The 18,111-nt window shown below is 36.2% G+C and overlaps 1 protein-coding gene and 1 long non-coding RNA gene across 5 annotated transcripts in view; one reads left to right on the top strand and one right to left on the bottom strand.

Annotated features, from left to right (window-relative positions):
• Positions 1-18,111, top strand: part of SMCHD1 (structural maintenance of chromosomes flexible hinge domain containing 1) — a 128,968-nt gene that overhangs the window by 17,217 nt on the left and 93,640 nt on the right. For 3 of the 4 annotated variants that reach the window (XM_022551508.2, XM_089894948.1, XM_089894951.1), the window contains 2 exons: positions 14,928-15,042; positions 15,165-15,284. In XM_022551508.2, the coding sequence (XP_022407216.1) occupies positions 14,928-15,042; positions 15,165-15,284 (235 nt within the window). Of the gene's footprint in view, positions 1-8,816; positions 10,158-14,927; positions 15,043-15,164; positions 15,285-18,111 lie in introns of those variants that run through there. The other variant, XM_089894949.1, reaches the window with a different exon arrangement.
• LOC115804094 (uncharacterized) overlaps positions 1-18,111 on the bottom strand; it is a 107,225-nt gene that overhangs the window by 10,723 nt on the left and 78,391 nt on the right. Inside the window, exon 2 of the long non-coding RNA XR_004024926.2 lies at positions 17,293-17,350. This is a non-coding gene — a long non-coding RNA (uncharacterized LOC115804094). The remainder of the gene's footprint in view (positions 1-17,292; positions 17,351-18,111) is intronic.

The raw sequence follows: 18,111 nt of genomic DNA, 5'->3' as shown, positions 1-18,111 counted from the left end.
GCTCTAGGCGCATGGGCTTCAGTAGTTGTGGCACACGGGCTCAGTAGTTGTGGCACATGGACTCAGTAGTTGTGGCTTGTGGGCTCTAGAGTGCAGGCTCAGTAGTTGTGGCACACAGGCTTAGTTGCTCCGTGGCATGTGGGATCTTCCTGGACGAGGGCTCTAACCCATGTCCCCTGCATTGGCAGGCGGATTCTTAACCACCACTCCACCAGGGAAGTCTCCCCATCTTAATGTTTCAGTGCCTCAGGACTTAGTCCTTGGTCCCTTATCTTCTCGTAATTCCTCACTTGGTGATTCCATCCAACCTCGTGGCTCTAAATACGATAGTTATGGCAGCCATGTTGTGTTCTTTGGGAAACACATTAGGGAAGAATCAGTTGGCGTTCTTATTAAGTAGTTAGTATTTGTTCGTGTCCTGTTTTTCTCTCTGCTGTGTCAAGGAAAGTCACCCAAATTTAAGGACCAATCTCAATAATGTGTAAAATTAATATAGTTAACACATTTGCCTTCTCACTTCTGAAATTTCAGCACTCTCAGAATTTTCATCAAAATTGTAAAGACTTACAATGCCATGGTGAGAGGCAGCAATAAGTGAAGAACAAGAGCTGTGGAATCATTTGGTCTCATTTGAATTCTAGCCTAACTAGTTGTATGACACTGGTCAAAGTAGTTTACTTCTCTTTATCTCAGTTTACATGTCTGTAAAATGGGGATAATACCTCATAAGGTTTTGTGAAAACCAAGTGAGTTATTAGTACCTGTAAAATCCTTAGAGCCTGGCAAGTGATAAGCAGTCAATAAATACAAGCTATCATTTTAGTTATTACTTCTCATTCGTGGCTTCAGATTTTTCTGCAACTATTCTTTTTCACTATTTTCTTGGATATGTGCCACTTCAAGGATTTATAAAATAGCCATAAAGAAGGCAAAGATCACATCTTTCATAGTCTAAAGATAGAATTTAGCATAAGATAGAAATATTAGGTAGAAATGAAAGGAGAACAGATGGTAGATTGGGGCAAAAAGGTCAGAAAAATGTTAGTTAAATCAAGTGGAAGAGTAGAAAGAAGTAGAGCCTACAGTTTATTAAGATTTCTCTAGATTTTAGCACAACACAGACTTTTAAACTTAATTCAAATGTTAGGGAAATTTTAATTTTTGGTAGAAATCTACCTGTTGCATGTTCTGGTCCTAGCTTTTTATAGGTGTTGTATCAGTAAACAGTCAGTTGTTGTTATAGCTGTTATGTACTCATACTGTCTTTGAGTCCAGGATCAGTCCCTTAACCCACTCCAGTTTCTGTTAGCATCAGTTGTACCCCCCTCACTCCTCTAGCTTCTACTCCTATAGAAAAAATTATCATTTGTTTTACTGCTTCCAATTTAGTTTTTTATTGGATATAAGGATGGGTATCATAGGAGACAGGCGGTGGAAGAAAAGGAAGGACAGCCTACAAATACAAAAAAGCTGACTATCTTGACTGTAGCTTGTGTTGTAGTAGAGGAAAAGCCAAAGGTAAACCAAAAAATGTATAAGCACTTCAGTTACTGATTGTTAAGAAAATATTGAGTAATATGTTAGAACCTGATGGCCATCTCTTTTAGGTAAGGTGACTAGAAAAGAGGGCAGCTTCTTTGAGGTTACATTTGAGTTGAGGCTTGAATGATTAGAAAAAAACACCCAAGCGAAAATCTGGGCGAAGAGTATTCCAAGTAGAAGGAACATCAGCAAATACAAAGACCCTGAAACTGTCATCAGCTTGTTTCGTTTGAGAGACGGAAAGGAGACCAGTGTGGTTAAGTGCGTATGAAGGGGAGGGTAGAGGGAGATGAGGTGAGAATTCTAATTTGGCAATATTCTTTCTAACTCCCACCCACCTTGGTACTACCTTTCCCTCCACTTTTTTATTTTGAAAATTTCAAATAAACGAACAAATAAGTTGAAAAAACTTCAAATAAAAAGCCAGCAAATAAGTTGAAAGAGCAGTATTAGCACTCATATATCTTTCACCTAGATTTATGTTAACATTTTGCCATATTTGTTATCTTCTGTCTATCTGTTTATGTATGTGTGGGTGTGCACATGCGTGCACACACAGCACACACACTTCCTCTCCCTAAATCATTTGAAGGTAAGTTGCAAACTTTATGATATTTCACTGCTTAATACTGTAGCATCTATTTCCTTCACAGCGGTGTTCTCATAAATAGCCATAATACCTTTATACCCAAGACATTTCTCAGTGATTCAAAATATCTAATGTCCATATTCAGATTTTTCCCCTTTGTCATGTCTTTCTTTTCTCCTTTATTCTGTAATTCCCTACATTTGTGTCTTTCATGAAATTGTCATTTTTTTGGGTAGAGTTCAGGCTAGTTGTAGAACAGTCCACAAGGTGGATCTGAATGTTTACTGAACACTATTCCTTTCCTCAAAATTTTATGAATATTTTCAAATATACAGAGAAGGTGACATTCTACAGTCAGTACCCAAGATACTCATACTAAGTTTCTACCACTGACAGTTGCGTTACCACGTATCTTTTTATCCGACTAACCTTCAGGTCATCTCATTTTTTGATTCAGTTCAAAATAAATTATAGATATCAGTAAACTTTCTCCTGCTGCTTTAAGTATTGGTATCATTATGTAGAATTCAGGGGGTTTTTTTGAGGTAAAATTTACATTGAAAGGCTCACATCTGTCTTAAGTATATCTTCATTAAATTTTTTTTATGGTAATATAATTCATATAGTCACAAAGTTGTGCAGCCATCACCAGTAATTCCAGAACATTTTCATCACTAGAAGAAACCCTGTAACCACTTGTAGTCAATCTTGTCTCTCGTTGCAGTCGCTAATATACTTTGAATAGTTGTTAATCTACTTCTTCAGTTGTTTTTTTAGGGATTACAATTAACATTTTAATACATAACAGTCCACTTTGGATTAACACCAATTTAATGTCAATAATGCACACAAACTTTGCTCCTATATAGCTCCATTCCCCTCCCACTGCTCTGTATTATTATTTTCACATAAAGGACATCATTATACATTATAACCCTGTCAACACAGTTTTATAGTTAGTGCTTTATACACCTTTCTTTTTTTTTTTTTTCGGTACGCGGGCCTCTCAGTGTTGTGGCCTCTCCCGTTGCGGAGCACAGGCTCCAGACGTGCAGGCTCAGCGGCCATGGCTCACGGGCCCAGCCGCGCCGCGGCATGTGGGATCTTCCTGGACTGGGGCACAAACCCGTGTCCCCTGCATTGGCAGGTGGACTCTCAACCACTTCGCCACCAGGGAAGCCCTATACACCTTTCTTTTAAATCAGGAGAAGAGTAGTAAAAAATACACTTATACTGTCTTTTTCTATTTATGTAGTTACCTCTGCTTTGCTCTTTATTTTTTCTTGTATTCAAGTTACTTTCTAGTGTCTCTTCAGTTTAGTCCAAGGGACTCTTCTTCAGTAGCTACTTTGCAGCAGATCTGCTGATGACAGATTCCCTCAGGTTTTGTTCATCTGTGAATGTCTTAATCTCTTTCCTTTACTTTTTTTTTTTTTTTTTTGTGGTATGTGGGCCTCTCACTGTTGTGGCCTCTCCCGTTGCAGAGCACAGGCTCCGGATGCGCAGGCCCAGCGGCCATGGCTCACGGGCCCAGCCGCTCTGTGGCATGTGGGATATTCCTGGACCAGGACACGAACCCGTGTCCCCTGCATCGGCAGGCAGACTCTCAACCACTGCGCCACCAGGGAAGCCCCTATTATTTTGTTTTTGTTTGTTTGTTTTTTGGCCACGCCACACGGCATATGGGATCTTAGTTCCCTGACCAGGGATTGAACCTGTGCCCCCTTTTGAAAGCTACTTGTGCTGAATGAAGAATTCTTGGTTGACAGTCTTTTTCTATCAGCACTTTGAATACATTAGTCTACTGTCTTCTGACTCCATAGTTTCTGATGAGGAATCACCTGTTAATCTTGAGTATCCCTTGTATGTGACTAGTCACTTCTCTCTTTCTGCTTTCAAGATTCTCTTTTTTCTCTGGCTTTTAATGGTTTGTGGCATGTCTAGTTTTTGAGTTCATACTATTTGGTGTTTGTTGAGCTTCTTGGATGTCTAGATTAATGTTTTCATCAAATTTGGGAAGTTTTTGGCCATTATTCAAATAGTCTTCCTCTCCTGTCCTTCTGTGGCTCATCTTTATCCCCTCCATTGATGGGGTTTTTTTCTTCGGTTTGTTTCTCAGACTGAATAATGTCAATCAACCTGCCTTAAAGTTCACTGGTTATTTCTTCTGCCAATTCATATCTGCTCATGAGCCACCTAACTGAATTTTTCATTTCAGTTGTTTTTTTTTTCAATTCCAGAATTTGTTTGGTTCTTTGTAGTTTCTGTTTCTACTGATATTCTCTGTTTGGTAAAATACTGTTCTCATACTTTCCTTTACTTCATTAGACATAATTTCTGTTAGTTCACTGAATGTATTTTAAATAGCTGATTTATTTTTAAAAATTTTAATTGAAATATTGATTTATAATGTGTTAATTTCTGCTGCATAGCAAAGTGATTCAGTTATACATATATATAACATTCCTTTTTTAAAAAATTCTTTTCCATTATGGTTTATCACAAAATATTGTATATAGCTCCCTGTGCTATAATGTAGGACCTTGTTGTTTATCTGTCCTATATATACTAGTTTGCACCTGCTAACCCCATACTCTCACTCCATCCCTCTCCCATCCCCACCCTTGGCAATCACAAGTCTGTTCTCTATGTCTGTGAGTCTGTTTCTGTTTTGTTGATGAGTTCATTTGTGTTATATTTTAGATTCCACATATGAGTGATATCATATGGTAATTGTCTCTTTCTGACTTCAATTAGTATGATAATCTCTAGTTCCATCCATGTTTCTGCAAATGGCATTATTTCATTCCTTTTTATGGCTGAGTAGTATTCCATTGCGCGCGCGCCTGTGTGTGTGTGTGTGTGTGTATACATCTTCATCTATTCATCTGTTGATGGACATTTAGGTTGTTTCCACATCTTGGCTATTGTGAGTAGTGCTGCTGTGAACACAGGGTTGCATGTATCTTTTTGAATTATATTTTTATCCAGATATGTGCCCAGGAGTGGGATGGCTGGATCATATGGCAACTCTAGTTTTCGTTTTTTGAGGAACCTCCATACTGTTTTCCATAGTGGCTGTATCAATTTACATTCCCACCAACAGTATAGGAGGGTTCCCTTTCCTCCACACTCTCTCCAGCATTTGTTATAAAAAAGCTGAGTTAAGTCTTTGTCTGGTAAGTCTAATTAATCCCTGGGCTTTCTCTGGGACCGTTTCTATTGAGTGCTATTTTCCCTGTGTGTAGGCCAGACTTTAATATTTCTTGGTGTGACACATAGTTTTTTTGTTTAGAGCAGGACATTTTATTTTATTTATTTATTTTTTGTCCATGCCTGGCATGTGGGATCAAACCCGTGCCCCTTGCATTGGAAGCGCAGAATCTTAACCACTGGACCACCAGGGAAGTCCCTAGAATAGGACACTTTAAATTATATAGTGTGGCAAATCTGGAAATCAGATTTATCTCTCTCCCCAGGGCTTACTGTTGCTTTTGTCTTTTTGTTGTTTGTGTAGTGACTTCCCTAAACTAATTCTGTAAAACCTGTATTCTTTATCTTGTGTTGCCCCTTAAGTCTCTGCTCAGTTAATTTGGTGGTCAACTGATCAGACATTTCCTTGAATGTCTGGAACCACTAAGTGTTACAGCTCTTGCCAAGGGGTTCTGTGTGCATACTGGGCTGTTTTATTGTTCCAGCAGGAAGTTTACAGCTCTGCCTTAGCCTTTAACTCTTGGTTGCACCAAACCTCAAAGTCAACCAGAAATAAGAGATTAGAGCCTTCTCAGTTCTTTCTTGAGTATGTATACAATCCTGCACATGAGTGTGACCTTGATACTCATGACTGTGTTGGAGCTTTTAAAAACCACTATGGGGCTTCCCTGGTGACGCAGTGGTTGAGAGCCCGCCTGCTGATTCAGGGGACACGGGTTCGTGCCCCGGTCCGAGAAGATCCCACATGCTGCGGAGCGGCTGGGCTCGTGAGTCATGGCTGCTGAGCCTGTGCATCCGAAGCCTCTGCTCCGCAGCGGGAGAGGCCACAACAGTGAGAGGCCCGCGTACTGCAAAAACAAAACAAAACAAAACAAAACAAAAAAAAACCCACTATGGACCTCTTATTCCCCAGCTTTTTCTTCTAAGTTTTTGCCCAGATTCTTGTTTTCTCCCAACTGTTTTCATTGCCTTAGTCAGCTTTGATGGTAAACATCTGCCACTGATTGTTTTTGACAAATGACCCAAGGAAGATGCTTTTCACAGTGAGCAAGTTCTGAGTTAGGTCAAATAAAGACAAACCCTGCAAGTGGAAGTTTCTATGGAACTGTCAGATCCAATAATGTCAATTCTATGGGGAAGGAGCTTTTGGGGAACTCCAAACACATTCCAGTGACTCCTAAGCTGTTTTCAACATGATTGCAGGGCTGTTGGTTTTCAAGGCTTCTGTGGAGCTGGTGAGGGGAATGGGAGAGGGTATGTTAAAAAGTAACAGCTTGCAGTTTTTACCAAAACTCATCAATGTGTCTTAAATAAACACTCCTTGGATTGTTGCAAGACTTAAGTTAATTTTTGCAGTTCTGAAAAAGTTGATTTTGACAATTTGTTCGGGTGTTGTTTTTGTGTTTATCAACGAGTGGATTTTCATAGGTTCTTCTGGAAGTGATCACTCAGTTAACTGATTTTTGACAAGTGCATACACTGGTCTAATCCAAACCCCTAAGGTAAAGAACATTACCTGGACCTAGGAAATTTGCTCATGACTGAGGCACTGTTACAATCATAAGTTAAATTAGATACCTAGAACCTTGTTGTAATACTATGTGTTCATTTAATTATTTTGTGGAAGAAAGAAGGGTGACATCAGTTAGGCCAGCGGAGTGGCCATAATTCAGATGTGTGTTGGATCAGTGCTACTTTCTGCACTTTAAACTTGCTCAGCAATTAAAAAGCTCTCAACTCAGTCAGCCGTTTTTGGGAAAATAAAAATAGCATGCCACATGGCCCATTTCCCATGCCACTTTTAGGTTGTAGAAGTGGACTCCCAACAGGATTTTCCCTAATTTTCCTAAAGAAAAAGCTCAATTGTCTTTAGTATTTTTCTGCAATTAAGATGAACTTTCAAGTAGATATTTGTACTTACTTGAATTTAGAGAATGTAGATTTAGGCATCCTACTTTAATTTGGTTATTTCCATTGTGTCTCACAGATGAGAAACATCTGTATCGAGATGAGACACGTGTATTCCAGAAGCTCAGTTAGTTACCTGTGACCATTTGTTACTTTCTTCATTGTGGCTGATTTTTTCCCCCGTGATAGATTGGAGATAGTGAGATCTAAATATATATACATAGTCTCTCTACCATATTTCCTGGCAATCACTTACGTTGTTTCTTTTTACTAATTTGATCGTCTCTCCTAATTCCTTTTTCTTACCTTCTACACCTTTTATTATACATTTTCATGCAGATTTTGCTTCTCTTTTCTAATAAATACTATTGTTTCACAAAGATATAGTGTCCTCTTATATTGTATGAAGAATAAGAATGAGATAGTTTCTGAAACTTTTTTAGACTGTGATAGAAATTTATTTTGAGGGAGGCGACTTTCTAAATTCTCCAGAGGACTCCTTCTGTGATGCAAAATTGTTTCTTAAGATCTTAGATTATATTTATCTTCATGAAGGGAGATCTATATAGCCCGTGAGTGTGGACATAGGAATTTTCTGGACTCATTTACACAAGTCTAAAACCTACTGGAAATTAGTATTTTCAGCCTTATTTGCTGTATTAGGGTTTTTGCTTAGGTTAGGCTTTCATGAATGGAAAAGGAAACTTAGGGAAAAGGTTGAAAAAGGAAACTTACTGCCTGGTCATTAAGTGTGTCCATTCCTAATCCGTGAACAGAATTCCTTAGTTTTGAATCAGATTAAGTATGTATATATTGTTTTATCTCTGAGTTCTGCCCTCCCAAACTTTTATTATACTTCCCCATATGTGTTTTAAGGAGAATATTTAGGGGAGGGTATTTTCAGCATATTTCCTAGAAGTATTATCATAGTAATTGAAGTCTTAGAACCTATTTACTCTTTATTTTTCTTAATAGACATTTTGTTCATAGAATTTAATTAATTCTTGATTTATGACAATGTATCAATGCAGGACATGCCCATTTAAAGTTTATTTATTGAAAAGTTTAATAAGCTGAATAACCAGAATTTGCCACCCAACCCAGTAAGTAGAATATACTGTAACTTACATCTGTGTCCTCCTCATCCCCGCCACCAAAGTTAACAAGTATCCTGTATTGTTTTTCTGTTTACTTTTTTCTTTTAAACATCTTTATTAGAGTATAATTGCTTTACATTGTGTTAGTTTCTGCTGTATAACAAAGTGAATCAGCTGTACGTATACATGTATCCCCATATCCCCTCCCTCTTGTGTCTCCCTCCCACCCTCCCTATCCCACCCCTCTAGATGGTCACAGAGCATCGAGCTGATCTCCCTATGCTATGCAGCTGCTTCCCACTAGCTATGTATTTTACATTTGGTAGTGTATATATGTCCATGCCACTCTCTCATTTCGACCCAGCTTACCCTTCCCCCTCCCTGTGTCCTCAAGTCCATTCTCTACGTCTGTGTCTTTATTCCTGTCCTGCCCCTAGGTTCTTCAGAACCTTTTTTTTTTTTTTTAGATTCCATATATATGTGTTAGCTATTTCCGTTTTTTAAATGTATATATCTAATTTTGCTTGTTTTTGATAATATGAAAAAATGTAATCATACTATATGTTGATCTACAAGGGACTTGCATTTTCATTTAATATTAGGTTACTAAGATTGCATATTTGTGTGGGTCTGTAGAACATTCATTTTCATAACCATGTTATCTTTAGTATATACCAAAAAGGAATCCCACTGTATTTATCCAGTCTTCAGTCAGTGGGCATTTGGCTTTCTCCTCCAAGTTTTAGCAATTGTTAGCAGAACTATCTTATATATGGGGTGTGTGTGTATGTTATGTATGTTTCCTGGTCCAAATCTACGTAAGTTTTGGGTATATGCCTAGGAGGGAATTTGTAGGATTTAAAAAATGAATGTTCCAACTTACAAGGTAATGGCGAATTATTTTCCAAAGTGATCATATTAATTTATACTTTAACCACTTATGAAAGTTTGATAAAACTCACTTGGGAAACCATTTGGGTGTGGTATGTTTTTTGCAGGAGGAGTTTTTAACTATTGCTTTGATTTCTTCATAGAGTTATAAGAATATTTTGGCTTTCTATTTCTTAGTGATTTAGCTTTGGTAAGTTATATTTTAGTAGGAATTAGTCCATTTCATTAAATTTTCAATTTTATTGGCATATAGTTGTTGGTAGTGTTTGTAAAGAACCAGTGCTTGCTTTGATAAATTTTGTTTTCCTGTTTTCAAATTCTTTGATTTCTGTTCTTTATTATTTATGCCCTTCTTGCTTTGGGTTTATTTGCTCTTTTTATAGTATCTTGATGTGGAATCTTACAGATTTTTTTTTACTTCTTTTCTAAGATGAATATTTTGTGTTATAAATTTTCTTCTCAGGACTACTTTTGCTGTATCCCACAAGCTTTAATATGCTGTAATTTCACTTTCATTCAGTTCAGTGTAACTTTTATTTCCCTTGCAACTTGCTTTTTGATCCATGGATCTTTTTTGGGATGTGTTGTTCAATTTCCAAATGTTCCCAATAGATTTTCTTGTCTGTATGTTGATTTCTAGTTTGACTTTATTATATTCAGAGAACATACTCTATATGGTTTCAGTTCTTTTAAATTTGTTAAGATTTGTTTTATGCCCTAGGATATGATCTATATTTTGGTGAATTTTCTGTGTCCTTGAAAAGAATGTGTATTTTGCTGTTGCTGGGAGGAGTGTTCTGTAAATCTCAATTAGATTCCATCTGTTGATAATATTTTTCAGTTCTTTCTTATCCTTGCTGATTTTCTGTGTAGCAGTAACGAAGAGAGGAGTATTGAAGAACTCCACTTATTTGCAGGTTTGCTGATCTTTTCAGTTATCTGAATTTTTGCTCTGTGTATTTTTAACTTGTGTTACTTTTTGTATGCATAATTGAGATTGTTAGGACTTTTCAGTGAACTGACCCTTTCATCATAATGCCTTTTTTAAAAAAATTTAATTAATTAATTTTTGTCTGTGTTGGGTCTTTGTTGCTGTGCACGGGCTTTCTCTAGTTGTGGTGAGCGGGGCCCACCCTTCATTGCGGTGCGTGGGCTTCTCATTGCGGTGGTTTCTCTTGTTGCAGAACACAGGCTCTACGTGCGTGGGCTTCAGTAGTTGCAGCACGCAGGCTCAGTAGTTGCGGCTCACAGGCATAGTTGCTCTGCAGCACGTGGGATCTTCCCAGACCAGGGCTCAAACCCGTGTGCCCTGCATTGGCAGGCAGATTCTTAACCACTGCGCCACCAGGGAAGTTCCCATAATGCTTCTGTCCCTGATAATTTCTTGCTCTGAAGTGTATTTTATTTGATACTGTAGCCACTCCAGCTTTCTTTTTGTTTATGTTTGTATGGTATACCTTTTCTTATCCATTTTCTTTTAAAATACCTATATCATTATATTTAAAATGAGTTTCTTGTAGACAGCATATGGTTGGGTCATTTTTTAAAATTTTTTAATTTATTAAAAAAATTTTTTTGATTATAGTCTTTTTAGAACATTTATTATTTTTATTTTTTTTTGGCTGTGTCAGGTCTTAGTTGTGGCACGCGGGATCTTCGTTGTGGCACGCAGGCTCAGTAGTTGTGGTGCACAGGTTTCTCTCTAGCTGTGGCATGCAGGCTCCAGAGCTCGTGGGCTCTGTAGTTGTGGCGTGCAGGCTCCAGACCGCATGGGCTCAGTAGTTGCGGCTTGCAGGCTTAGTTGCCTTGCGGTGCGTGGGATCCTAGTTCCCTGACTAGGGATTAAACCCACGTCCCCTGCATTGGAAGGTGGATTCTTAAACACTGGACCACCAGTGAAGTCCCTGGTTTGGTCAGTTTTTAATTCACTCTGTCAGTTTTATTTAGTGTATTTGTACTATTACATTTACATATTTTTAATTATTGGTACATTAGGACTCAAATATGTCCTGTTTTAACTTTTCTGTTTGTTCCCTTTGTTTTGCATTTGTCTTTTCTGGCCTTTTTGTGGTTTACTTGAACATATTTTACTACACTGTTTTCTTTATAGTGGTTTTCGAGTATATCTTTTATTTATTTATTTATTTTTTAATGGCTGCTCCAGGGAATACTGTATTACAGTCTCTTAGTATGGACATTTTGCCAATTAAAGTGAATTACAGAAATCTCACCAAATTATTTAGGTATTTTAACGCTCACCCATTTATAATTTAGTTTTAAGTGTTACCTCTACATATATTGAGAACCATATCAGACCGTGTTATTTATATTTCAACAGTCTAACGTAGTTTTAAAAACTCAAGCAGAGAAAGGTAGCCTATTTTATTTACGTGCATATTTGTTTCATTGTTTTTTATTCCCAGGTAATATTCTTTTATTAACTTGGTCCGATATTAATATATCTCCTCCAGCTTTGTTTTCATTAGTATTGAAATGGTAACTCGTTTTCCAACCTTTTAACCTACTGTCTCGTTATATTTAAAGAGTGTTTCTTTTAGGCAGCATTTGGTTATGTATTAAAATTGACGATCTCTGCCTTTTAATTGGGATGTTTAGACCAATTACATTTAATGTGATTATCAGTATGCTTGGTTACCATCTTTGTTGCTTGTTTATTTTTCCCTTTTTCCCCACATTTCCCTTTTTTCTGCCTTACTTCAAATTGAGTGTGTGTGTGTGTGTGTGTGTGCGCTTCCACTGTTTCCTTCATTGACTTGTTAGCTGCTACTCTGTTCTGTTGTTTTACTGGCATAGTATACATCTTTAATTTATCACAGTTCTACTTTCTTAGCAGATTTAAATTACACAATAGTGTTATTGACTGTACTTAACAATGTTATACATTAGCTCCTCAGACCTTATTCATCTTATTGATGAAAGTTTGTACCCTTTTACCAACCTCTACCTATTTCCCACACTCCCCAGTCCCTGTCAACCATTTTTCTACTGTTTCTATGAGTTTCCCTTTTTAACAGTTGTTTTCTTAAAAATGTGGTGAAAAAAAAAAGTATAACATTAAATTAAAGTGTATAATTTGGTAGCATTAATTATATTCACAGTGTTTTACAACCATTACCATTATGTATTTTCAAAGATTTTTGTCTTTCCCAAACTGAAACTTTGTAACCATTGAAAGATAACTCTGTATTCTCCGCACCTCCAGCTGCTGGTAACCACAGTTCTACTTTCTGTTTCAATGCATTTGCCTATTCTAGGTACTTCATTTAAGAGGAATCATACAATATTTGTCATTTTGTTTCTGGTTTATTTCACTTAGCGTAATGTTTTCAGGGTTCATCCATGTTGTAGATTGTATCAGAACTTCACCCCTTTTTATGGCTGAATTATGCAGCTGTACTACATTTTTCCATTCATAGGTTAATGGATGGTTGTCTTGTTTCTGCCTTTTTTGTATATTGTGAATAATGCTGCTATGAACATTCATATACAAGTATTAGTTTGAGTCCCTGAGTCAGTTTATGTTTACCCACATATTTACCATTTCTGGTGGTCTTCATTCCTTTGTTTAAATCCATAGTATCATTTTCATTCCTAAAGGTCTTTTAACAGTTTTTATAATTCTTGTTTGCTCTCAGTGAATTTTTTCAGCTTTTGTATGTCTGATAAAGCTTGGATCTATTCCTTACCCTCCTTCCCCCTTTAAACATATTTTTGTTGAGTATAGAATTTTAGGTTGACTTTGTTAAACATTTCAGTACATTAAAAATGCTACTCCATTTCTACTGACTTGCACAGTTTACAATGAAAAATCCATTGTCATTCTTATCTTTGTTTCTCAGAATATATGGTGTCTGTTTTTTCTGACTCTTTTAAGATGTTCTTTTTATAGTTGGTGTTGTATACATTGTGTGTTTGTGTTGGGGGAGCACTGTAAGTGTGCATGCATGTTGTGTGGTTTGTATTGTGTGGGGTGTTTGTGTATATGCATGCTTTTTTGCATGGGGGCATGTTTGTGTCTTTGTTGTGTGGAGATGAGTTTGTGTATGGCGGTTGTATGTTGTTGGGGCTATTTTTTGTGTGCTTTGTTTTGTAGGCCTGGTATTACGGTGTTTTACCTGGTCATTGTTGTCTTTATTTTGATTATTGATATATGGGTGAGAACTTTTTATACCAATTAAAATATTTTTATTTATCCCATTATTTCTCTGTTTTGTTTTCTCTTTGTTTTTAAATTCATTGCATCTTTCTGTTGTTGCTTTTGAAAATGTTGTTCTACCTTTTTTTCTCTTTTAATATTTTAGAATTTATCTGTTTGTTTTCCTGGTTGTCTTTGAAATTTAAAAATGTGTATTAACGTCAGACTTCAAAATTTAAAAGAACACCTCCCTTCGCCCATATTAAAAAATTTGGAACACTTTATCTGATCACTTCCTTCTCAAAGTTATACTTTTGTTGTCTAGTATTTCAAGTCTGACTACGGAAATCCCACAAATTATATTCACCATTTTTTCTAACAACACATTAAACATTTTTTAATACATATTTTAAAAATTACCTTTGTACTTACCATATTATAACCTTGTATGTCAGATTGTGCTTGTACGAACATTCCTTTAGAGCAAATCTCTTAATGGTAAATTTCCTTGGATATCATCAGTAAATTCATTTAGCCCTAGTTTGCAGTTCTACGTTGACCTTTTCTCTTGGCCCTTTGGAGATAATATTCCACTGTCTTATACTGTTGCTGTCAAAGCCTGCAAATCCATTTCTCTCTCAGTCTGTTTATTAGTTCTTCTGTTTTGTTTTTAGTGTTCACTGTGATGCGGATTTCTTTTTATGTATCCTGTTTGGGCTCTTTTGGTCTGAATCTGTGGATCTATGCCTTTTAGTAGTTTGAGAATATTTGCAGCTTTTATCTATTCTCTCTTTCTCCAAGTACATTTAAACTTGTGTGAGATACTATCCTTCAGTCGTTCATGTTTTTAGTCCCACTTTGATATTTTTCATTCCTTTTTTTCTTTGTTTCTTATGGGTAAGTGTTTTTGAACGTATCTTTGTGTTCTCTAAATTTTTCCACCTCTGCTGCATCTGCTGTCTAACCTTTTCATTTGGTGTAATAGTGGTTCCAGCCTCATCCCCAATTCTGTTTATTTCTGATATTGGGAAATGGTGTCCCTAGCGATCTTGCTTATATTTGGAGAAACCAGGGATGCCCTACTCTCCAGAGTGTTGTTATGGTGCAGTAGGAGGTTCAATCAGAGCTCTTCATTTGTCATGATACATGGAAATAAGAATCTCTTTGCTGTAATTCCCATTAGTATTGAGGCAATATTTTAATGTTTTGAAGGAGTAAACAATTTTGAACGGAAGATTGTAGAGTTATACAGATATTTGAGATTTTCTGATTTATCAGGGTGGGCCCAAGAATTTGCATTTCTTAGCATTTCCAGGTGTTGCTGATGCAGCTGGTCTGGGTAATAAACTTTGAGAGCCATTGGACCAGATGATGTTTTGGCTTTTGGCTCTGATTCTTTTACATTTGAATAGGGGTGTTATCTGGCTCGGGGATCATTTTATTAACACTTAATAAAACTGCTATAACAATTTCCTTTAACACCTGAGTAGTTTGTTTAACATCATTGCATTAATGTAATGTTTTATTTTAGTGATCATTCAGGATATGTTCGACCACTACCAGTGCCACGCAGTTTAAATAGTGATATTTCCTATTTTGGTGTTGGGGGCAAGCAGGCTGTTTTCTTTGTTGGACAATCAGCCAGAGTAAGTAAAAATATTTCTTAAAAGTGAAAGTTGATCAAAATATTTTGAGGTTGACTTTCTAAATGTGTTTATCCAGTTTAAATTGTGGGAATTTATAAAGTACTCTTTTAAATATTTAACAGATGATAAGCAAACCTGCAGATTCCCAGGATGTTCATGAACTTGTACTTTCTAAAGAAGATTTTGAGAAGAAGGAGAAAAATAAAGAGGCAATATATAGCGGATATATTAGAAACAGAAAGGTACAATACATTTTAACTCAGTAATTGTAGATTCATTACTTTGGATGGATGATAGGACAAGAACATTTTTTTCATTTTCTGAGATACTAATGTCATTTTAAAAACTTGAAGATATGGAATTTTCAAATTAAATTTTCATTCTTTTTCTTTTAATTATGTGAATAGCAAAAGTGATCATTTATGTGCTTTCTCAGGCTGAAGTCTTCAGAAAACAGATTTTCTCATAAAGCCAAGTAAGCTTTCTGGAAATTGTTCATAAGATTGTAAACTTTTTTCCTTGAACTGAGTGTGAGTTTTTAAGTATTTGTTGTATAATAATCATAGAAGCAGAGTAGAAAACAGTGATAGGGTAATAGACTTTTAAGAAATCTGAGCTCCAGAGAAATAAGTAAACGAGAAACTTATTTCTGTTATAAATTTGCATTCAAATGCTCATTTTAATAAGCAGAGTGTTCACAAATTTGAATCTTGTTGGTGAGCACATGGTATTTGTTGTATTACTCATTCAGCTTTTCTCTGTTTGAAACATTTTAGAATTAAAAGATTTTTTAAAACCTTTTTTAAAAGTAAGATTTAAAAAATTCTTTTCTGCTTATAAAGCAAATTGTAAAAATTTTATAAAGAAAATAAAAATAGTCTCAAATACCAGAAAAAAGTACTTATGACATATTTAGTCGAATTTTCTTCTAGTTTAAACTTTATCATATACTTATGCTTTGAGCTCTGTTTTATTAATATTTTGGTATTACTTCATTTTAGAAAGTATTTTGGTACACAACACACTTTTAATAGCTTCATAGTATCTTTGGCTAAATGTACAGTAATTTGACTATTCTGTTAAGCATTTAGCTTACTTGAAGGATTTTATTATAATTGTAAAGACACTGCTATTAGTATCTTTGCACAACATTTTGCCTGAACTGCAGTTTTTTCTTCGTATAAATTGTTAGAATTTTTATGACTGTTATAAGGAATTTGAACTTAGAAATATTTATGGTGTATATTACAAAGTCGCTTTTCTGAAAGGTTGAACCCAAATCAAATACACTCCCAGCAAAGGTATATTGGAAGTGCCTGTTGGATCATTTCCTTATTTTTCAAAAGAACAAAGCAGGGAGGGAAGAATGATAGCAGAATGTTAGTGGTTTGATAAGTGAAAATAATACCTTTTCTTTCATACTAGTGGGCTGAATTTTTTTCATGTTTATTAGCTACTTTTACTTTCTTTATAACTGAACATTATCCTCTGTCTGAGAAATTTCTTCATTTTGTCATTCCACCTTTTCCTCTTTAAATTTATTGCATTTATTTAACAGTTTACATATCTTAATATATTGTTTATGTAACAGTATTCTGTCTTATCTTTTCTATGTTATCTTAAAATCACAAAGCCCTGTAAAGTATATTGGTGGAAATATTATTTGCCGTGTTAAAACTGGTGAAAAATAGAAACAGAGAATTTAAGTGATTTTTTCAGAACTGTATGGATATGATAAAGCTTGGATAGTACTGAGGTCTCTTGGGTTATCATTTCTTCCAGCTTTTCCTGTGTTTTGTGCTTAGTTCATCCCAGCAAACATTTCATGGGTACCAGTAGGTCCCTAGTCCTTTTCTTTTTCTGACCTGTCCTTTCCAGCCTACTTTTTGGGGGCTCCTCCTCTATTCCTAAGCTGTTATCAGTTAGTACGGTGTGTGTGGGGTTGATGGTTTTTGATCTATGGGGACTAGCATGCACACGCCCCCCCCCCCATATATATATATATTCATTCTTATATATACCACTTAATACCAACAGTTCTCAAATATGTATTTCTTGTCAAGACTTTTTTCTTAAGATTGAAACATTGAATCAGGCTGGACTCCTTAAAGGGAAGAAACCATTCTGGCCATTTTAAACAGAAAAGGATTTCATAAAGAGAGTTAGATGCTTAGATGATTATTGGAAGGGCTGAAGGAATGATCTTTAGGCTGAGTCTTGTAGAATGATGCCAGGGTATTCCAAACTGACCTTCTAGGGATGCTGCAACATCCGCTGTAATCAGGCAGCTGGAGGACCACAGCTGGATCTGGAATTCAGAAACACGGTACCTTATCTCTGATCCAGGAGTTGGAAAAGTCTTGCTGCCACAATTGCTCCAACAATGGACACAGAATTTCTGGCCATTACTAGTGCTGTATCAGTGCTGATGCTTAAGCTGGAACTTGGATACTGGTCTTTCAGTACCTTGCATGGTAACAGAAAACTTTAAAGAAACCTCAGGAGATGGCCTTTGCCTCACTTTTCCCTTCTAAATCTTTGGCTAGTACATCTAATTGGTGAAACCTAATTTGCATCCACAAGCAAAAATTTAAGAGTCTGAGAAATAGATGTTTTTTGATTTCTTTCCATCCTCTGCAGCCCGGGAGGGGACAACATAAGGTGGTACAAATGGCAGCTGAATACCAATTGATCCTATCTAGCACACGCATTTCCAGTTTGAGTTAGATGTCCCTCTCCACGGGTTCTGTAAATAACTCCCTTTTGGTACATCTGAAATCAAATATCTATAAGTGTTTCTTATTTTCTTCCTCTTTCCTCCAACTATTAACAGTATAGTAGTAACTGTAATCCTTGTTGTTAATCATTCACCACATTTAATTCTTTTAAAATAGTTCCTTTCATTTATCCTCTCTTGCACTCATTTCCACTGCTTGATTCAGCCTTTCCAGCCACATCCTTCATCATATGTTTAACATATATTCTAAACTACCTTGTATCCCTTATAGTCTCAAATCCTTCATGTTCTCATTGGTCTGGGATGTTTTTATTAAGTCATCTGCTGGGTGA

This window comes from Delphinapterus leucas, chromosome 14 (genome assembly GCF_059928025.1).
Source record: "Delphinapterus leucas isolate spDelLeu-1000000601 "Yukka" chromosome 14, BTC_Dleu_Yukka2, whole genome shotgun sequence".
Lineage (NCBI taxonomy): Eukaryota > Metazoa > Chordata > Mammalia > Artiodactyla > Monodontidae > Delphinapterus > Delphinapterus leucas.
The sequence above is the reverse complement of the archived record's forward strand: the minus strand, read 5'-3'. Positions and strand labels throughout refer to the sequence as shown.